The following is a 23,080-nucleotide window of genomic DNA, read 5'->3' as shown; positions in this document are numbered from 1 at the left end:
GAGCTGCTTTTATGTAACCAAATAACCCTATAAATATACCCTTCACGCCAAAAACCCTAAACCCTCATAAACCCTAAATCAGCGTTCCCGTGTCCAAGCACCTCTAAAGCCCTAATTCTCTGCAAGCAAGATGGCTTTCACAACCATTCTTCGCAGATCAATTTCATCTGTAATGCCTCTTGCGGTGCGTGTGGTTCAAAGAAATCATCACCACTCTGCTCTGTTCACTGCTCTTTCCCACGGCTCTCTCTTTCACAAGCCCTCTCTAAGGCCATTTGCTTCAACGCTTCACTTCTATTCTTCATCTGCTAAGAGACCCAGTTCGGATGATAATCTTCTTCGTGTCCTCGAGTCAGAGATCAAATACTCTGAGGAATCCGACGATCATGATGGGGTGGGGTTTTCCTTTTCTTTTTTCATATAGTATGTTTGGCTTCTGATTAAAGTAAAGGAAGATCTTGTGTTTTATAAGTTGTTTTTGCATTTGATAAATGGTAGAGTTAGATTTTCGTCGTAGGCTTACTTGTGTGTGGCTTTTTGTTCTTGAAAACATGATCTGGGGTTTTCTGTTTGAAAGTTTGGAAGTTTGAAGGAAGATTTTCCTCAAAGTTGGCTGCTTTTTTTTTCAAGGATATTTGCAAACGAAAACAGATGGTTTGAATTGAACGAATACTATTTCAGCGATTATTTTCTGAAACAGATTCTTTTTTTTATCATTAAAAAGAAAAAAGATTTCCCCTTTCAAATCCTGAAGTCCCCGTGGTATTTTGGAGTTGAACTCAAGGATAGCTGATTGTCCTGTAGCATCATCAGCTGGTTGTTTAGATCGCTTATTATTTGCTTACACTGGTTACAATAGGATATTTATAGTTTTTGAGTTCAGGTAGCCTGATGGGGTGCCCAGTTGGCTAGGGGGAGTCCTGTAATGTGTGGTAGAGGTGCACGGCCTTGGTTGAATGCCCTGATTACCCGGTGCTGGTGCTGGTTATGGTGGGTGTAGTTAGCACCCCGAGGTTGGGGTTCCCGTGGAGAGTCCCAAGGGCTCAAACATGAAAGGTTCCAGAGTAATCCAAAAAAAAAAAAAAATTGAGTTCAGGCATTTGTTTAACTTGTATTACCCAGTGTCCTCGATGTTGATTGGATTGATTACTACTCAGTGAGAATTAAACCTTAATTAACAGTTCTTATTAGCCCCTTACTGTCTAATGAATAAGCTCACAAACTGAAGTTTTGGTAAGTAGTCTTTTCTCCTTAAGAGTGTACAATGTTGACAACACACATGGGTTATGCCCTTATCTATTGCAATCACCCGTATTGTACACTTATTTTGCTCCCCAAAATAGAAAAGGGAACTGCAGCAACAAGTTAATAATCACTGCTAGGATCAACCCCAGTTTTGTGCTGAAAGTATTTTGTTTTTTTGGTTGTACCGACCAGTTTACTGGTTTTGTTAAAGACTTGATATGAAAGTTCACACTCTACTATGTTTTAATCGACAGTTCTAGGATACTTCTTTTCTTTTAGTTAATTTTGCTTGTGTGGACAACTTTTTAATACCATTACCTTGATGTATGAATGTTTCTTAAATATTGCTATAACATCTGATCATATAAGATTGTGTTTGTCTAAAGAAGTTGATAGTTATGATCGCTATTTTCTTTTTCATAGAATGAAGAGGCTCCAGATGGTTTTCCTTTTGAAATTCAAGATAACCCTGGACAACAAACCATATCACTAGCAAGAGAGTATCAGGGCGAAGTCATCAAAGTTGAAGTTCACATGCCTGACCTTGTTACTGGAGAGGGTGATGATGACAACAATGATGATGATAATGAAAAGGGCAACCAATCCAGCATCCCTTTGGTTGTTAGTGTTTCAAAGAAAAATGGACCCCTTCTAGAGTTTGGTTGCACTGCTTTCGCAGATGAGATTGCAATTGATTCCCTGTCAGTCAAAAATCCAGAAATTTCTGAGGAGCAAATTGCATACGAGGGGCCTGACTTCACGTAAGCCTTTTCAGTTAAATATACGGTTATGTTGATCATTTGTTATATATGGTTTAACTTTTCCCCTTTAATGCGTCTGTTTTCATTGTTCAATAGGGATTTGGATGAGAATCTGCAGAAGGCTTTCCACAAGTATTTGGAGATTAGAGGAATTAAACCCAGCACAACCAATTTCTTGCATGAGTACATGATCAACAAGGACAGCAGAGAATACTTGTTGTGGTTGAAGAACCTTAAGAAGTTTGTGGAGGCTTAAAATTTTGCCTGGCACAACAGTTTTGGTAGAAAAAATTGTATGGTCTAAACTATTAGTTTATTTTTCCTTTTCAAGTTGGAGTCTACCATTACTACCATCTCCTTTACTCACCTTAGAATAAGATGTTTAGTTATTAAAAACACTTGCTGAGGGGACAACGTATCGGAAGGGAACTCATTGAACCCACAGGATTGTTGAGCTGTTATTCCAGACAGATTAAGTTCATGATTTAAAATGGAAACTTAAGTTTCATTTCTTTTGCTGTGTCTTTTCTCCAGATATTTCCATTTGTGTTGTTCAAATATTGGATTGCTTCCTTATAACCAGAAGGCATTAGGCCTAGCTCATCAGATTTTCTTGAACCTGTGAGTGATGCTTACAGGATGAGGTAAAAGTGAATTGTATGCCAATATGATACTGTCCTAAGTCTTTAGTACAATGGGGACTTTTAGGCTAATGGGTGGTCCTATATTGATTAAGATTTATGTTCTAATCTGTGGGTTTTACTTTATTATGATGTGATGGTATCATGCTAGTGTACGGAAGATTTTTGCACTTTCTTTGGAGTTTAAGACCAAAATCCTTTTGTAAAAAAAAATTGGTAAGAATAGTATCTATTTCAAAATATTTGTAATCTTTTGTATTCATATAAGCATTCATATGAATTTTTTTTTTTTTAAGTGTAAAAATTCATCGGTGGTAACTGTGGTTTTAAAAGTTTCAAAAATATATTTAAAATCATAGTTTGTAAATGTGGTTTTACAATTTTTTTTAGAACTATAGTTACTAACCGAATAATCTAAAATCATAATCATTGACATTATTTTTTATATGAAAATATAAAATTTTAAATAATATAAACAATTTGTTTAATTATTTTAAAATTTAAAAATAATATGAAAAAATAATTTTCTTTAATTCATATGTGATAAAATTCATAAAACAAATAAATATTTTATTTATCATAAATATATAAATTTTTATGGGAATGCATGTAGGCGAAATTATTTTCTCAAAATTTCAAGGAAAATATGAAAAAAAAAAAAAGTTAAATATATATATATATAATTTTAAAATAGTCGTAAAAAAAAAATTATTAAGGATAATTTGTAAAAAAAAATAGTTTTAAATTGACAATGGAAAATTGTAAAAAAAAATTTCGACTCCCAAACGAACTTTAAGAAAATTTGGTATATCGTTAAAAAATTTTGGTACTGTAACTATGGTTTTTAGGATATTTTTAAAATCATAGTTATTAACTGTGGTTTTAAGGATATTTTTGAAACTTTTAAAATCACAGTTACCAACCGTTGTGGATGCTTATATGGATACAAAATATTACTTTGACAAATATCCTGAGATGAGTACGATTCTTGTCATTTTTTTTTACAAATGGATTATTTTGATCTTAAATTCCTTTCTTTGATGGAGGAGATTGATAGTGACGGCAAGGAAGGGGACGTCAAAATGAGGTTCGGACTAAATTACCCTTTTATTTTTTCAAATTTCTCAAATAAGAATGTATGAAGAATTTTCATGAGAAGTGGAGAATTGTTATTTTTATATTTTTGGTAATCTTTGAGATTCAAGGGTTAACTAATTGCACAATTGGTTTTTCCCTATTCATGAGAAGTGAGGGTGTTTGAGTGCTTGAGAGGCTTAATAGCATTGAGTTTTGATAAAAAAAAAATAATCCATTTTAAAAAAAATCCCCAAATTAAAGTTTAGTAGCAAAATAATTCTCAATTTTTTGCATTTCAACCCTATCTTTGTAAAATTGTAATGGGTAATTATGGTTTTGGATTTTTTTTTTAAATAATTAAAATTATTGTTATCAATTACGATTTTAAATTTAAGTTTAAAATTATAGTTTGTAACATGGTTTTAAGCTTGAATTTCATCTATAATTTGAACTTTGGTTTAATTTATATATATATATATATATATATATATATATATATATATATGTATATTATATTCCATGGAAATGGTGGGCATTAAGATGGCTTGAATATGAACAAGTTTTGAGAAAATTATACCATTTTTTTAACAAAATTAAACCAATTTTAAAATAAAAAACTTATAAAAGACTAAAAGATTAAAAACTAACACTTAAAAAACATTATACCATATATATATATATAAATTTATTTTTTTTAAAATAAACTAAAATATTTCAAATATAACAACAAAATTATATATATATATATATATATATATATATATATATATATATTAAGTTCAATTCAGAACAGTAGTCAATAACTATAACTTTAAATTTAACTGTAGTTTTAAAATCAAATTCAAAATCATAGTCATCTATTATGAAATTAAGTTTAAATTTAAAATTATAATTATTTACTATAATTTTAATAATTTTAAAAATAATTTAAAACCATAATTATCAATTACGATTTTATGACATAAATACTTACATGACTAAAATATGCTCGATTAGGAAATATTTTGCAACTCAACTTAGTTTGTTGATTTTTTTAAAATGGATTATTTTTGGTCAAAAATCTAATAGCACATCGTGTGTACGGTTGGGTGCTAGGCATTAGCATGATTGCGATGGTACACATGGGCTTGCCCACACAAGTCACCACATCGGTGGTGTAACATGATAAAAATTCAAGTGAGATTTGGATAGGTTATTTCTATTAGAATGCAAAGAACTTAAAAAGGTCTTTTAAGGGAGGGATGAGACTCTTGATGAAGCCTTGAATATGAGTAAGGCGTGATGATGAGTCTTGTCAAGTGTGAGACTCAAGTAAGTTACTCCAGAGGCACAACATGAAGCCTTGAATACGAGTAAGGCGTAATGACGAGTCTTGTCAACATGGGAGGGGTGAGACTCTAAATGATAGAACATGGGTGGTAACAAGGTAAGTTACTCTAAAATCACAACATGAAGCCTCGAATATGAGTAAGATGCGATGACAAGTCTTATTAACTCACACATGAACCTAATGCTTATGAATATGATACAAGACATGAGCACAATGTCATCGGTTGCGACTATGGCACACAACATAGACTATGCATGCTTCAGAGAAGGAATCGCCAACATTTACATGGACTAACAATGCAACAAATGAAATCCATGGTTGACAAGAAAGTTTGACATGCAAGGGTCAATTTACATCGAAGTATATAGGCTAAGAGGAGACATGGCACACACCAGGCTGCCTAGATAATCAGTAGGCTGGGTTTCACACGAAGCATGGTGTAACACTTGACACTGGTGCAAAGACAAATCAAGGGCTGGTGCCACAATAAGAATACGACACCCAGTGGCATAAGGATGTGACTCGTTCACATTTGAGGAAGCCCTAGCAACACACTGCTTGTATTTTAAGCAAATAACACTTGGGAGGGTCCACAATACACTAACATGAAACTCATGGCATGTTGTAATGCTTGCAAGAAAACAGAAGATTCTCGACAACAATGGAGTAGATGTCGTGCAATGGTGCCACGAGGCTAATAAAGGTGGCATGGGCTTTTGAGTTTGACCTCAGATGACATGAGCAGGACCGTGCCACTACTGCGACAAGTGAGAAAAGCATGAGCATGGAATGCAATTGCTAGAATCAGTGGCAATGCTGAAGCCATGGGTTGAAGAACTACCTAGTATGTGGGATGCTGGTTCATTCCTAAATCGTAACTATGACTTATGTCTATATATAAAGTGTGTATCACCAGGCATAGCGAAAGAAGGTGTGCTTGCGCAAAAAATCTAGCATATGCCATGTGAAAATTGTTATCGTTGGTACATGAGTTTTGGTGCAGGAACATGCCAATGATTCGAGGATTTCTTTTTGGGGACCTGATGATGCATGCTCCAAACTTGGACCTTTGCAATGGTTTCTCAGGATCAGTCCTAGGGGTGATAAGGATCAGATCCAAGCACTGCCTCGTGTAAAGGCATTTACATCTGAAGATGCAAGCCAGTTTTATCGCTAGCCTCTTTCTTAAGTTCTGTAGGGGTGGGAATCGTCACCAGCCATTGTTTAGGTCTGCCCATCCTTCAATAGGAAACCCCCTGCTTCTAATGCATTCTAAAATATGGCAGCTGTGATATGCGGCCATATTCAACAAATGCTTCATTGATAGTCAAGCACAAAAAAGGAGAGAGAAACCACCAAAAGCTATTATAGGATACATATATTGTTTTATTGATAAATTACCTCTTTAAGGTCCAAGGTCCAGTATTATTGACCCGTCTACCATTACAAAAACTGAAATCAAAACTACCCAATCCTACATTATTCAGTAAATCGCCACCAAGCAAACTATGGGATAGGCTTAGGGCTGCAAAGTAAGCTCCTTGTGGGTGTAAGTAACCCCTTTATCGCCATTCACCACTTGGCCATTTCCTCTGAGAATCCTGCATATTTCACAGCGTAGCAACAGCTAAAAGTCAGCATGCCAAACATAAAACTCTTCACATGCATTGATAAGCAAAGACGAATAATTGGAGGTGGGGTGAATCAGGTGGGAGGGATTGTCTGGAATTTAAGGAAGGAAAATATTACTCGAGATCTTCCCTGGATGCTCCATGGAAAGAAACTCACTCCTTTTAATTCCCATAGAGTTTTAAGGTGTGGATATATGCTTCAGAGTGGAATCATAACAGAAAATGGAGCCATCAGGCCCATCGCCATGGACAGTGTAAATCATGTTATTGAACAAAGTCAACCAAGTACAACTTGATTTATCCCATGCATTCCCACATTCCTATCTAAAACTTCAGTTGCAATGCAGCTATTCATTTTCTCATCTGTAAGAATCTTGCAGTGTCCATAGGTCCTTATTCATTTTCACATTATCTTTTACAGATGCAACAACACCCCTTACAGAACCTAAGAATTAAAATTTTCACTATTACAGATCTTATCAACTTGTAAATCTTGAAGGAATACAAGGGAAGATAAGTTGGCATTGTTTCATGCAGTAGTTTCAAATATAGCTTAGGGAGGCTACAGCGATGATCCGGAAGAACTTCAACTTTGCTAATGACAGAGAGTCATCAGTAATTAGAGATTCACAACCAAATCTTGGTGTTCACCCAATATTAGTCAGATGAACCAACAGAATTTAGATTTGTGCAAAACATATTCATCTTTTGAAATCCAAAGAATCAAAAGACTATATTTGTTCCAGAAAGGTAAAAGGTATAGGGTTATGTACAGCCATCCTACATCATAGTATTCATTTTGGTCCTTTATTCTTACAGTGATAAAATGAATCAACCTTTAAAAAAGAAAAGTCTTTGAGTTCTACAGTTTGTTACTAGGCAACATACCACTCAAGTGCTACTTGATCTATTACTTCAACTGATTGCTACTAATCATATTCATGTTCTATGATCATACTAGATGAGTTTTTAAGCCAGATGCACAACAAAAATGCATAGCATCTATAATGCCCCTTTTCAAAATTAAGAAATTAAGAAAAAAAGGAAGAAAAAGCATTAATTTTCTAAGTTATCCATAAAATGCAATTTTTGGAAAGAAGAAAAGAAAAGAAAAGTGAATCTCATTGAGGGTGCTCATGTAAACAAAGGCTGACATTTTTTCTATAAGAAGGCATAATTTAAAACTTAAGAGAAAACCAAGGAACATATTGCAGGTTGCATACCATCTTGTTGTTAACAATCCTTCAACTCCGACTGGACCTCGAGCATGAATCCTACTTGTACTTATTCCAACCTATTCAGCATTAAGAAAAATGAAAACTATCAGGGGTAAGGACCTCAACCACATGGATTAATGTCCAATAAACCTGGTAATCGAAACATACCTCTGCCCCAAGTCCAAAACGAGCCCCATCACAAAATCTTGTGCTAGCATTGTGAAAGACAGCAGCACTGCCAATATACACAAGCCACATTACTTGCTACCAATGTAAACAAGATGTGAAAGACAGCAGCATTGTGTATATTTAAAAAGCTAACATTCTGGAAGTAAAATACAGAGAAGGTTCTGTATCAAGGAGTAAGCTGGCTACCACAATTGCATGTCCTGTGGTTCTTATAACATGAATGACCAAAACTACCAAACTTTGGAGGTAATGGAACAAAATGACACTGGTTTTCTAGGATAAGATAATTAACACTGAGCACTTTCTTACCTATCAACTTGGCGCAAAAACACTTCAGCAACTTCAAGGTCTTCTGCGATGATGCAATCGGTGTGTGCACTGGCAAGAAGAGAAGACAAATGAGACATCTCTACATACATATATTATCCAATATGGATGAGGAAGAGCAAGGGTGAAAGAGAGAGTGCCTTCCATGTCGGTGAATATGATCAATGGCAGAATGTACATCATCAACAATCTCAACAGTGCAAGCCATTGAATTATACTCATGATGAAAAGAGTGAGCCTCTGGAAGATTCAGCAAGGCACTTGCCCTTGGTCCACCATATAAAGTAACCCCTGAAATAGATGCTCATCAGCAAGCCATTCTTTAGATCTTTCTGATGGTTTATTTTACTAAAAAAGCCCTCAAATGTGGCTAGAAGAATATACATAAGCCTAGGATATGCAGCACAATTTTAAGATAGTGAATACCAAATAGAGAATATGTAGTAAAATATATTCCATCGGAAGGACCAAACTGGAACGAGGATGTCCCAAAAACTCTTTCTTTAGAGGCTCATACAATTATCCAAGATTGCAAGCACTGGCTAAGCCATCGTATCAATCTTAAATTTGAAACAGGAGGTTAAAATTTCAAAACAGATGCAGAGTTTCATTGAAGAACATTTGAAATACTGAAAATGCTAAAAAGAAGTCCAAATCCAAACACTTCAGTTGCCTGAAAATTTGTACTACGATGTTAAATTTGAAGTGAAGAAAGGAACAGACTGGTACAGGGCAGAATAACAAAATGAAGTAGCCCACTTCTTTGAGGTGGAAGGATTTATATTGAACATAACTAATATATCAAAATTTCACATGCCTACCCAACAAAACCAAGATGTCCGATAAATAAGAGACAACAATATGACAATAAGTGATCTAAGTAACAGACTATAATATGAAAATAAATCATCTTAGCCAATCAAGCTTAACCTGATGTTAGACTCTCCTGACTTGAAGGTGATCAACAAAGCTCTGAAGCAAATTTATTTGAAGATTGTTTCAAAGTGAGACAGTACTAAAAATTTAATGGTTGGGGCATTATATAATGGCATGAGGCTAAACGGGATTGGATTCATTCTCCAGGGACACCAAGAAGTTTGGAGTCATTTACTCAATGGAACATTTGGACACTAATGAATTGATAAATAAGCAGGAGTACAAGATCATCATTGTTCAATAAATGGCTGAGTGGAGGGATAACAACTTGCACCTAATAATAGACAGGATAAAGATAACTCCACCTTTTTTTTTTTTTTTCTTTTTTGTTGAAAAAAGAAAAGAGGTGATAAAGAGATCTATGCTTATAGAAAAGGATATTGACCACATGAATAACTTATATAGGAGCCAAACTCATTACCTATTTGAACATATATGTGCATAAATTGACACAAAGGTTGCAGTTTCTGTTGAATAAATGGATAGAACTTAGCAACAGCATCACTCACCAACTGGCACACTGTGCACGACAATCTAATCCCAAAACATCCTTAAGAGGACAATAACAGTCGCAAAAAAAATAAAAAATGACAATAAACATACTATGAAGGCAATTCAAGGTAATTGATGTTGTGCCTAAACAACAAGGACATACAACTAAGCTCCAGGAGTAACGTAACTAAGATTTTCTACGTCATCTGGTTCCTGATTCATTTCAACTATTGGGTTCTCCTAACTTGGTAGAAGTACTCACATATTATTATTCCAGCTATCCAATCAACTTGTACAAAATCTTTAATCAGACTATTTAAGATCTATGAAGTGCTGGCACTTGATACCATTCCTACTACAGTGATAAAATTTTATGTAGGACTCTACTTTGCATAAGGAAAATTACTAGACAGCAAAATCCAACTAGACTGTCCTAGTTTACAAATTATGAAAAAAAATTTAAACATAGTAAGAGAAATGACAATAAAGTACGAGCCTGCTCCATCACCAACACCAAACCCAAGAAAAATGGAAAACAGAGAGACAAGTAAAACAAAAGGTAAGAAATTTAAAACTTAAAATACTACAGGTAAAATAGAAGTTCTATTTATGCAGAATGCCCCACCTTCATTGCGGAGCTCTACAATAAGCTGATTGAGGCCACCACTCTGCACTAAATCCTTGTGTACAAGAAGTGTTTCCTGCAAATAAAAAAGGGAACAGGAGAAGTCACTGTGCTAAGACATGAACCAGCAAAGAATATCCAGGGTTGGACAAAGTCAATTCTTTTATTTATTTATTTTTTTCATTTTTTGATAAGCAAAGAAAGAATTAAATAAAAAGCACCTAACAAAAGAAGCGGGTAGGGGGAGAGCAGGGGCATACCAAGGGTGACAATAGGTGGAGAAGAGCAAAATAATAATAATAATGTCAATAGACACCCAACCACTATTTACAACTCAACAATCAATAAAATCTGGCTTAGAAGCATGACCAGCTTGAAGAGGCCGATGAGACCAATGGAAAAGAGTGCACATGAGAGGAAGTTCTAGTGATAGATATGACCAGTCCACACCTTCAACAGATCTTCTATTACTTTCCAACCAAATTGTCCAAAACAGGCATAAAAAACTGTACACTATGCTTCTCTTCATTTTTAACAACTCTTTCACAGATGAGAGGAGCATCCTAGAGACGTCAAAAAGAGAGAACAAAAGATGCCAAAGCCGTTGGATTTCTCACAATGTATAAGCATATATGATAAGCTGACTCTTCCTTATAATTACACATAAAGCAGCAATTCACCAGAATCCAACCTCTTTTTTTGTGTTGATCCAAAGTTATGATCCTACCTCAAGCTGCCTCCCGTGCAGAAAGGCACGCCTTCAAAGGATCTCAAGAGCCTCATACTTCTTTTGAGGGGAAAGCCACCTCTCCATCCAACTCCAGTTCAGAATAGAGTGATCTTATGAAAAATAACTCTTCTTATTAGCCTCCCAAACCAGCTTATCCTCTTTCTCACTCTCACTAGGCCTTCCCATCATATAAAGCCGCCTAAAGCAAAGCCTCAGCACTATCCAATTCCCAATCTTGGAAATGGATTAAGAAGCAAGGGTTCCAAACTCTGCTCTCCTACTACCTCATAAACATCAGCCACTCATGCATCCTTATCAAGTGCAAAACATAAAAGAAAGGAAAAGCAATCTTTCAAAGGCAAATTCCCATACTAAGCATCTTGCCAATATGATTTTCTTCCCATTGCCAAGTATAAATTTGGTTTAGACCTCAAAAGCATCCCAAACTCTTTTCATCAACTTCCATAACTCAACTCTGAAACTCTCCCTCCTTAGATGAGAACACCACCCTCCCAAGTCCTCTCCAAATTTTCTCATAATTATATGTCTCCACAAAAGATCCCTCTCTAGGGCAAATTTCCAACTCCACTTACTGAATCAGGCTTTGTTTAGAGAAGACAAGACTTTGATGCCAATCCCCCATGCAACCCAGTTAACTAGATGAGGGTTCTCAAAAGCTCCTCACACAACAGAAGATCCCATGAGATTTTTTTCAACTTTATGGTCACCACCACCCTAAGGATAATGAACAGTACCATGAAGAAAATAGGCAAGCTGGAAAAGGTGCTTTTTAGCAAAGTGAGAGTTACTAACACTTCCAAACTATTGAAGCCTTGAAAGAAGCTCCCAATTATGAGCCCAGGTGGGTATTAGGAAGCTTCCCCACCCCACAACCCAACAAAGAAACAAGCTCCTCCACATTAGAGATCTCCCCCATAGGAATTAATACACTTTTTTCCATATTGACTTTCGAACTTGAAGAAGCCTCAAATCAAAGAAGAAGCCAACTTTAAAAAGTCGATTGATCTGTAGCAATTTCACAAAAAATGATGGTGTCATCAGTGAAATGAAGGTGGAAACTTCCATTGCCTTTCCTCCCTTACCTCCTAACTTAAAACTCAAAAACAAATCCTCCCTCCTCTACCCTTCTCAACAAAACACTAAGGGCTTCCATCACTAAAACAAATAAAGAAGGGGAAAGGGAATTCCCTTGTCTTAAACCCCTTGTATTTTAGGGCCGGGGGGGGGGGGGGGGGAGGTGGGAACCCAAAAGAGTTCTTTTCACCAAATCAAAAAGCCTGCCTGTTGAGATGCACTACTGAATCCAATCAATTCACTTTTGCCCTAAGCTCATTTTATGAACCACTGCCAAATAAAAAATCTCCTCTACACTTCTAAACCCTGAGTTAACGGCTTGATTGGCAATAAGAGTTGCATTTAAGAATTTCCTTCCTTCCATAAAGGCATTTGGAGAGTCTAAGATCACTTTCCCACCTACTTTTTTCCAACCTGTTAGCCAACACCATAGCTATAATCTTATAGAAGCTCCACACAAGGCTAATAGGCTTTAATCCCTCAAATTCCCCACCTCTCCTTTCTGCAAAAATTTCTTCCTTTGGAAAGCTCCTATAACCCACTTAAGTCTTCTCTATCCATAGAGTTAAAGGACAAACCTTTTATTCGTGGTCTCCAAATGTCCTACTTCCAATAAGAGAAGCAGAAATAATTCACTACCCTTTCCAAAATCTCAGATTTCTCCAAAACCACTCTACATTCACTCTCAAACTCCCAATGAAGTTTCTCCAACAATGGGTATTAGCCAAATACTGAGCAATTTCATCACCCCTCCTCAACCATAACTCTCTTCATCTCTATCATGTTTCTCGTAGAGCTGACCAATGATAAAACTCTTCCAACGCCACCCTTCTAGCCTTCTGACCTTCCAGGACACCAGTCCTTCCCTCTCTTTGCCATCAAAAGAACCAATTTTCTCCAATGCACAATCCTTTTAGTCGCTACATTCCCAATGACCCCTATGTTCCTAGATTTTACAGTCTGCTGCAAAGATTTCAAATTTGATGCCAGAATAAAACCATAAGAGCCATGAAACTCATTACTTTGCTACTAGGTACCAACCATGTCTCTAAAACACTTCCATCTTAAGCCATGTATTCTCAAACTGAAAAGGGCTCTGCCCCCTTCTCAACTAACCCAAATCTAATAGAACAAGAGAATGATCTGGCATTGGTTATGACAGCAGCCTTTGCATCAAATTAGATAACTGATCCTCCCAATCATCCATTACCAGCACCCAATCAAGAATGATCTGACATTGGTTTTGACAGCAGCCTTTGCATCAAATTAGATAACTGATCCTCCCAATCATCCATTACCAGCACCCAATCAAGGCATGTCATTGAGAATTTATTCAGCACCCCACTCCAAGTAAAAGAACACCATTAAGTGGGAGGTCTATCAGCCTATCAGGAACAGCCCTTCCATAAATTCTGGAAAGTATCTCATAGCTGTAAATTCTAGGACAATTCCTTCTTTCCACTAGGAATCTAATCACATTGAAATCCCCATACATACACCAAGGATCCTCCAAGGCCCCTAATGGCCCCCAATTCTTCCCAAAAAAACTTCTCTCTCACTCCCACTCCCATCCACAAGAACATACACAGCATACAACACCCAAATGAAGTTATCTTCACAAGATTTGAAGCAGCAGGAAACTAAAAATGCTTCTATCTCCATATCAAGCAACTCCAGCACTTCATCATCCTAGACAACCACACCCTCCAGCTACCCCTACTGCTTCCAAAGCACCCTAGTTCATGAACCTACCTGCCCCTAAACTTCTGACCACTCCCTATTCACAGTTTCTTCCTTGGTTTCTTGACCAAATACGCATTTTGCGATCTGATTAGGAACTTAATGACTTTCCCCTGTTCCTGCCATTGACCTCCGTGACATTTCAAGAAGGAATATTTAACTTCATTGAGCAATTGAAGATAAATCCCACCCAACCTTACTTTCTTTACTCCTTTGTCTTTCCAAATCATTGTTCATGAAGCACTCCAATTTCTCATTTCCCTTTCAGAATATTGGACCCCCTTTAGTTTTTCCTAAAGAGACTAAACCCTTCTTCCTTTTGTTGGCCGCCATCTTCCTTAGCAAAGCTAAAATCTCCCCCTCAAACCTGTCATTACTCATGCCCACAAACCTATTGGAGTCTGCAAATGTTTTGTTGGACCAACCAAAAGGAAACTCTTCACTCACCTACATGGACTCTTTTTTCTGAACTATAACACCCTGAAGTTCCGTAAGTAGGGGTTGGGGGGTTGGGGTTGTCAATTCCACAGGTGATAGATCAGGACCCATAACTGCAAGTGTTGAATTCTCACACCCGCCATTTCACAGCTAACTTTGAAGGATTACTCTCCACATTCTCTGGGAATTCCACTGTCCTACAATCTTGCAAAATCATCCTCAGAGGTCCTCCACCAATCCTCGAGACTGCCTTCCCCAATCTGGACACGGCTTTCCTAACAAACTTATTTTACCCTCCCAAAACCACCTCAGGAACAGAAAAATGCTGTGAAAAAGTGGCTGAAACATTTGGACACTATTCAAAAGTATTATTCAACCTAACATTATCAGTCAAAAGATTATGGAAATTACCATTGCATTACAGGCTGCAGGATAATCTACTTTTGCATCCAATACGATGTGCTTTGCAGTATCCATATTTGCAGACTTGTCGACATAAACGTGGCAGATGCCATCTGAGAGCAAATGCTGTATCTTTAATTCTAAATGTAGACATTGTTCTTCCCATAAAAAGAAAATTGTTTGACCAGGTTGAGCATATACTGTTGATATTATATAAATAAATAGCATCTTAAGTTTAGTCTGTCATCATACCAGCATGGCCCAGAACAGGAATTTTTGTTGAATCCTTTATTTGAGAAACAAGTTTATTGCTGCCTCTTGGGATTACAAGGTCGATCACATCATCAAGCTGGAGCACAAAACAAAAATACTGAGTGTGAACATCCATTTTACATATCACCATTCTGAAAGTTCAAATGTTTTTAACTATCAATGATCATTCTCAGCACATCAGCTCACCTTGAGGAGATTAGGGATCTCCTCTCTTGAAGTCACAAGTCCAATTAGTTTCTTCCCAACACTGTCTGGGATGGCTTCAGTAATAACCTAAAATTTAAGAAAAAAGAGTAATAAGTTTCAGAAAATGAAAGAAAACCTTTCATAAATACTCATTTAGACCAAGAAAAATAAAAACCAATGTTGCACTTCAATTATCTTCCATAAATACTTAGTTTAATAAAGAAAACCTTGTGCAAGATTGCATTAGATCGCTTGGCCTCTTTTCCACCTTTCAAGAGAAGTCCATTCCCACTTCGGATTGCTAATGAAGCTATCTGTTCAAATCACACCCCCAAAAATGATGTTGACTTAAAATGATAAGGAAAATAGCACAACAATTAAGAAACAAACAACTTTAATTCCATGTAATAGCTCAGTTAAGAGACATAAAGCAGTTTGAATGAGTTCAAGAATTTTGTGCTAATGCAGATAAAAGAGAGAGAAAAATGAAAAACACCATTAATTGAATTCACAAACAATCAAAACTGACCTACTGATGCTCATTCTCACTGAATTACCTTATTAAAAGCACTGCAGTGATGATACTAGAGGATTATATATCAAATTTGCACAGAATTAAAAAAAAAAAAAAAATCATGCAGACATGCAGAGAGGGGCTTTAAGAAAGCAATTTATAGCATAAAATAGGGAAAAACATATTATAAGCTTCCAAGCTCATATTCTTGCTCCCCACAACAGAATCTGTATTCTCTTCTTTGAGAATTACATTCAGTAGCAAATGTATTTAGATAAATGAATGCGATCATCTACCAATGATCAGGACCTTTGATCAGCTAGAACATAGCTTCACACAAACAATGTCTCAGATGTTGTTAAAAGAAATCTCAGTGAACTTGGACACATAAAAGAGAATAAAACATGTCAGACGAAATGAATTATATAATTCTCCTAATACAGTGATGTGGGGAACAATCATGACAAGGATATCATTCATACTATCTAATGAAAAAACTATCAAGTTAAACCTAAATTTTGAGGTTCAAAATAAATGGAGATACACTGACACATGAGAAGTTGAAATTTTTTTTTGAAAGAGTAGAAATTTGTAGTAAAATGTAATTTTTTTAGCTAAAATCTGAAAACTGCCAAAAGAAGTTAAGTCAATATATATAATTTTTCACATAACAAGCATGTAATATATTGGGCAAAAAGGCATGTGCCAAATGAGCACATGGAAACATTACAAGTATAAAACCATTCATATATTAAAGTTAGAGCCGCCACCAACCCCAAGCTTTGCAATAAAGAAAATGCAAATAAAATGGAGATTTTTTTTCCCCTAATAAAAAAGAAGGATCTTCTGCAAAGTAAGTTGTTTTTGTCATATTCTACTTTTGGTTGACTTACTACTTTATCCTCCACCCACAAGACCCAATGAATGATGTTATGAATGCTACAAAGAGAACAATGACAGTCTAGCACAAGTACAACACCAAACAAACTCAGCCACTTCAACAACTCCTGACCATGCAATATGCTCCAAATTTTATCCGGAAATATATCCTATTACCTGTACCAGAGCATCTGGTCGAGACTCAAAAACAATTAGTAGCACACCTAATGGGCATGACATCTTCTCTAGGATAAGTCCATCTGCAACCTGGATGCAAGAACAGGCATCAGAAACATCACAGATAAACGTTTAACTCAAGGACAATATTCCTGCTGGAAAATGTAAATCTGTTCCAGAAAGTAATAGCTGAGATACAACCAGGTGTGCATGTACATATAAGTTCAAATTCATATGAAATTACATGCTTAAGTCCCCCTTTCTTTACCTCAGTTCTCTTCAAAACATGACCAATTGGTTCTTCCATGTTTGCAAGCACACGAATTGAGTTTGCAAGGCTTGAAATCTGTAAAATGCAACCATAGATAAGATTCAGAAACAAGAATCTGTGCCAAAAATGATTTGAGAAACCAAGAGTTTTTTTTTTTTTTCTGATAGGTGAGAAACCAAGAGTTATGGTCCTATGAGAGCATTATACATGAGGAACACCACATTTTAGGGAGTAATTAGAGTTGGAAAAAAAAAAAAAAAAAAGAAGTCACAAGGAGTAGAAAGAAATGATTTAATCTAGCATAGCCAAAATCCGGGTAGTCAGAATAGTCTTGCCTTTCCAGGCTTTAGAACCAGCCTTGAAACCAATGATTTTTCATATCCAGCCAGTTGTGCTGCCTCAACATCAGCATCATTTTCAATTTTAATCAGTTCTTCATTTGTTTCCAGCGCATTGGCTATGTCCAATAAAATCTTCTTCCTGTCTTGTGAAGACATTGCCTATATGTACAGCATTACTCAATTATTCACTACAGTTAAGATGAATAATAAAAATGGATAAAAATAGGAAGTTACTGAAGCAAAAAGTTTCAGAATCAGCAAAAGAGATAGGGATACTTTGTGGCATATTATAAAGCCTTATTTGTTAATAACCATAAAGCAATGTGATGCTACCTGAAGCCGCCTGGAACTTTCCCTTGCTGCAACTGCCATCTCACGTGCGCCAACTTCTTTAACTTGTACCCATTTATAGGCATCTCGATGAAAGAGAGTGCCAATACGCTCCCCATTAAGGACCTTTAAGATACTTCCAGTAGCATACCCACTTTGAAGAAGATGACAAAGAATTTAGTGCAGAATCAATCAAAGACCAGCAAGCAGAAAGCACTAAAACACGAGCTGCATGGGTTTAATGGTTAATGCTTATAACTCATCCCTATTATTGATTCATTAATTTTGAGTTGGAATCATCTCTTAGGATTTTAGAAGAAGAAGAACAGGGATAAATGGAGAACTACATCTCTTTCAAACATCAATTTGTTCTCACTTGCAGCTAATCCATGCAATGTGCTAGAATATGTAGAATTATGAAAAGAAAAGGTGCTAAAGAGACTTTTAAGTTAGAAAAATAAAAAGGAGTTGGCTAGTATAACAGAAATCGCCGAAAATTTTGAAGAAATAGGATTTCTTGATTTTAACTGAATAATATTGTCAAAAAACTTATTATAGGGCCTACTAATGTTGCTACTATTTTAGTATTTCTATCAGTGATTTGCCTGGCTCAAGAGCTGTTCAAATTCTCTTTAATGACTCCAGGCAGAGGTGTTGGCAGTGGATCCTAAGGTCTAAATGTCTAGGATGTTGGTATAAAATACCCATCACAAGACACTTAATTGAAGGGCACGGATTTAAGTTCATTAACAATTCCTTTTTGAGAGCGTTTTATGTCATTACTTGCAAAAGATGCTTTGCAATTACTGTGACACCAATGGATAAGGAAGTGGAGGTAACTTCAGATATTTCTGATGGAGCAAGTAAAGATGGAGAAGGAGTATTTGAATTAAAATTCTGCAGTTGAAAAAGAAGATTCAAAAACAGGTTATAGTTCATCTATAAAACTCGTGAATGATATTAAAGGAGGCATTCCAAGATCACAATTTGACTGTCCAAATGTGAGAAAAAGTGTACCTCAGAAGCATACCTGGTAATAACAACAGGAATGCCAGCCTGAGATGAATAAACTGCAGATTTTACTTTCGCAGTCATACCCCCTCTTCCAACCCTCGACTTGTCTCCAAAAGTAATCTGTCCCTGATGACCTTTTTCCAAGTATGTATGGATTAGCTTTGAACGTGGATCACTAGGAGGGCCACTATAAAGACCATCTACATCGCTCAATAGAACAAGGAGGTCAGCCTTTAGCTGCAAAGCCAGTAGGCCTGCTAAACTGTCATTATCCCAAAATATTCCAGAAGAATCCTGCAAAAGAGTTAATATAATCAGACAGGGGTGGATCAAGATAAATAAATTTCAGGATTCAATGAAACTAAGAGCATAGGACAGGATTTAAAAGGACCTTCCAATAATAATTATGTTGGATGTAGAAAGACCTAAATGCCCTATTCCTACTCCAATTCCTTAAATAGAGAACAGTGGAATATAGACTTGAAGAAAAAGGCATTATTGGTCCACACCTATTTCCCATTCCTTAAATAGCAAAGCCTGTGTGGGTAAATATAGACTAGAAGAGAAAGGTGGAAATAGACCAAAGAAATTAGAAAGATTTAAGTACCCTTCTCACTAAAACCTCAATCAAATAGAAGCCATTAAATAACTTTCCAAAGGCCATCATTTAAATGATCATTTACATAAGATCCATGTACTGTGGTATCAATGGTATGATCAAGGTTGATAAAAAGACTCCAAAGATATAGTTGACTTAAATTTAATTTTAATAGATTATCAATTTGCATCTAGCACTTATTCTCCTATTAAAAAAAACTTACCTCTAACTCAATACCATAATTGATTGATTTCATTATTTTCCCTTTTTCTTTATATTCTTTTGATGGATTACATGTGTCTCAACCATGAATTAGTTTGCAAAGCAGTTACGACACAGACCTTAAAGCAAGAGTCAAAGAAGAGGTTATTCAGTGCTCCAAACACTACTAAAAAAAAAAAAGAAGAAGCAGAAGTCTTAGGTTTGCTAAACCCCATATCTGAGAGCAGTGGGAGTTCTTTGAACCATTGTAGTCTTCCGTTTCTCATGTTCAACTAATGACAGAGAAACAACATGTTTGTGACTCGTAAAAAATTAGTCAATGAAGGAATGCCAAAAGAAAAATATTCACTCATGTAAAAAAAATGTAAAAAAAATTAATGAGTAAATTTAACATCTCCGCAATGAAAATAAGCAAACAAAAGAAGACTAACATACCTCATATGGAGCTTTCCTCGTACTTACAGCATCATTTTCATTAAATATAGGAATAACCCTCAAAGCTAACAATGAGTCCACTGTTTGAGTAAGTTGATTTCGGAAAGCTTCATCCCTAAAATCATTATCAGTCACAAGAAGCTGAGCTGATGTCACATCCAGCTGGATATAAAGAAATTAAAAAAAGAGGGCATTAGATTCAAAAATTAAAAATTAAAACAGTAGAGAATGACATGTGTATTGAAAACATCAACCAACAGAACCAACTAGCAAGGGGCGCATTAGTAGATAATCGAAGACAAAATACAAATCAATCCCCTGTACTCACAGAACAGATAAAAAGCAAATTATGTGCTTTACCTGGCTAAATAATGTGTCATAGAGAGCCATTAGGTTATTTTGTCCAACAGCTGCACACGCCTTACCATCAAGCTCAGCTTGTGGTTTTTGGAGATCAGCAAAGCTGCGAGACATCAGCACAACCAAATATGTAGTCAAATCTCAATAACATGAGAATAGAAACTTTCACATTAATTGAAACATATAAAGGTCGAAAATTGTTTGTCCATTTTTTTGTTTAAAAGATATTTTTAAAGATATTAAAGAAACAGCTAGCAACCAAATCTAGCATTCAGCCTCATATAACATCCAAGCAGAAACATCAATGTCTCAGGTTGCTGCCTACACAAGCATCCAAAGAGCTCCTTCTGTGAAGTAACATGAGTAATTATGCCAACAACTTGTGCCAAGTTAAGGGAATATTAACACCTTCAGAGCAATTGAAGAGAAGGTACTTAACAATAACATATACTCACTGGCAAAGAAAAAAAAAATTAAGATATACATATATGATATTAAGGCAGAAAGGAAATTGTAAAACCTGCTGTTGAGTAAACTCCTGTATCTAAGCCTTTGGCGACCAAGGCCAACAGCACCTGATGTGACCACAATGACCTGATATCCTTGAGAGTTCAATTCTTTGATCTGCATTTTCAACATTTTAAATTGAAAGCATGTCAAATTCAATAAATATACCCTAAGGCAAAATAATTTTTTAAGCCAAGCCTAACATACCTGCTCACAAAGTGCACCTAGTCTTCCGAGTGCTAACCTTCCATCAGACCGAGTGACAACAGCAGTCCCAAACTTTAAGAACCAAAGCACAAAATCAGCAAACACACCAAAGTATCAATTTTTTTAGTTGGCAGTGCATATAAAGATCCAAATTTAGTATTTTTATGGTAAGAAAACAAGGAAAGAAGTAAAAGTAGGAAACATTTTGACAGTTTTCACTTCAATGACAAACCCACTGAGAAATCAAAGATTATTAATGTCTCAAAATCTAAGGTTAAAACAAAAAAATCCAACAGTTAGGGTTGTTAACCAACGCAACCAAATATTGCCTGAGATTAAAATTTCAGACATTTTATGATAGTCCATTATCAATGAAAATGATCAAATAACTGGGCACAACAAGGTGAGCAGAAATGGTACAGCAGTGAACACCATCTGCAACTGTGATGTTTGCTGTTGTATTTGGCCTCTTGAAAAGTTTCAATTCTTTGGAAATTGTTTTTTAAAACCCAAAAGAGAAACACAAACTATTGAAGGTGGCCCTGAGATGTTCATTTTTAGTTGTTACCATTTCCAAAAATATTAATGTAAACACAAATTTACTATAGATAATCCCATATATTTGTGTATATGTATATATATATATATATATATGAAAATATGTAATTTTTTTTTGTACACATGCCTATCAAAAAATAGGTACACGCATATACATGAAATCAGATCAATAAAGCTAAACTAGAAAAATGGTAAATATAAATGCTACAGAGCAGACCCTACATCATTGGTTGTTGAGTTGTTCTCATTCCAAATATATAAAAAAAATGATGATCTATATATATATATATATAGAATGAACCGTTGCTTCTTTAGTAATTGTTACTAAAAAGCATAAAACAGAAATGACAGTAAAAGAAGGCATTTGGTCCTGCATGCGAAGGAAAAAAAAAACAAAAACAAAAAGATAAAGAGAAACAGAAATGGTACAAAGTATGTAAAATGTTTTCCTTTTCCCTTTTCGTTTGTGTTTGGATTAAAAGATATGAATATATCTGTATCTATAATACACCCATACACGTACATGAATGAACAGGTCTATACGTACAAGGGGAACTTATCTACGTATATGTCTATGAATAAATGAGAAATGAGGAAGTAATTGACAATAAACTACAAAAGTGAAATTAAATTCCCAGAAAAACCCTCAATGAACAGAGCAATCCCTTAGGCCACTACATTAGCGGGGATATCACATCCAGCTCAGTCAACCTCAACAAACCAAGCATTCATATGAGGACTAGAAGAGTGTCAAATTTGACCTCTTTTCTTTCCTTTTCCTGCATTGTCTCAGCAACCAAAGGGAGCTCACAATCATCTCAAATCGGTAAGCACAAGCTCAAACTCGAAAAAGTAAAAGCAAGACAGAGTCAACCTTGGAATGCATTTGAATCAGAACATCAAAATCAAAAAAATTACTTAAAATTTCAAACATTATGACTGTTCAATAAATTCAAAACTTCGCATCAGAACACTAGGGTTTATGAGAAAAAAAAACGCAGCAGGAAGAAAAAACTCTGCTAGCTAAAACCTTGATTACGAGACGCTTAACGTCCTTGACAAAAGCTCGAGTTGGATCCATGGCGTCCATGTGCATCAGAGCGTGTCCAAATCGTTTGACTCAGTCCGGTAAACGTCACCACTCGGTAGCGGCAGGGCTCAAAATAATACGACTTCGAAGATCAGTTTTTGCACGCATTTATATCAAGTCGCCTGATGAAACTGTTGAATATCACCGGGCTACACCCAATGATTACGTGCCACGAATGCGGAAAGGGTGTTTTCGTCATTCAGAAATAAAACATAGCGGAGCCCACGTCCAGCAAGGGTTCA

General features: G+C 35.8%; 2 protein-coding genes across 2 annotated transcripts; one reads left to right on the top strand and one right to left on the bottom strand.

Annotated features, from left to right (window-relative positions):
• Positions 1-2,524, top strand: LOC117927445 (uncharacterized protein At2g39795, mitochondrial-like). The gene is made up of 3 exons (XM_034846927.1): positions 1-394; positions 1,669-2,006; positions 2,103-2,524. Exons 1-3 carry the CDS (start codon positions 131-133, stop codon positions 2,260-2,262), a joined length of 762 nt encoding a protein of 253 aa, XP_034702818.1. The 5' UTR covers positions 1-130; the 3' UTR covers positions 2,263-2,524.
• A 3,874-nt stretch (positions 2,525-6,398) lies between these two features.
• Positions 6,399-22,920, bottom strand: LOC117927906 (delta-1-pyrroline-5-carboxylate synthase). The gene is made up of 20 exons (XM_034847631.1): positions 22,779-22,920; positions 21,191-21,262; positions 20,997-21,100; positions 20,477-20,579; positions 20,117-20,278; positions 18,878-19,155; positions 17,851-18,001; positions 17,512-17,676; positions 17,174-17,251; positions 16,906-16,995; positions 15,563-15,649; positions 15,336-15,422; positions 15,129-15,225; positions 14,886-14,989; positions 10,472-10,547; positions 8,559-8,709; positions 8,401-8,469; positions 8,071-8,137; positions 7,909-7,979; positions 6,399-6,655 (listed from the first exon to the last, which is right to left on the bottom strand). Exons 1-20 carry the CDS (start codon positions 22,842-22,844, stop codon positions 6,574-6,576), a joined length of 2,160 nt encoding a protein of 719 aa, XP_034703522.1. The 5' UTR covers positions 22,845-22,920; the 3' UTR covers positions 6,399-6,573.
• Positions 22,921-23,080: the final 160 nt, after the last annotated feature.

This window comes from Vitis riparia, chromosome 13, assembly GCF_004353265.1.
Source record: "Vitis riparia cultivar Riparia Gloire de Montpellier isolate 1030 chromosome 13, EGFV_Vit.rip_1.0, whole genome shotgun sequence".
Taxonomy (NCBI): Eukaryota; Viridiplantae; Streptophyta; class Magnoliopsida; order Vitales; family Vitaceae; genus Vitis; species Vitis riparia.
Note: the sequence above shows the minus strand (reverse complement) of the source record. Positions and strands in the feature narration are given on the sequence as shown.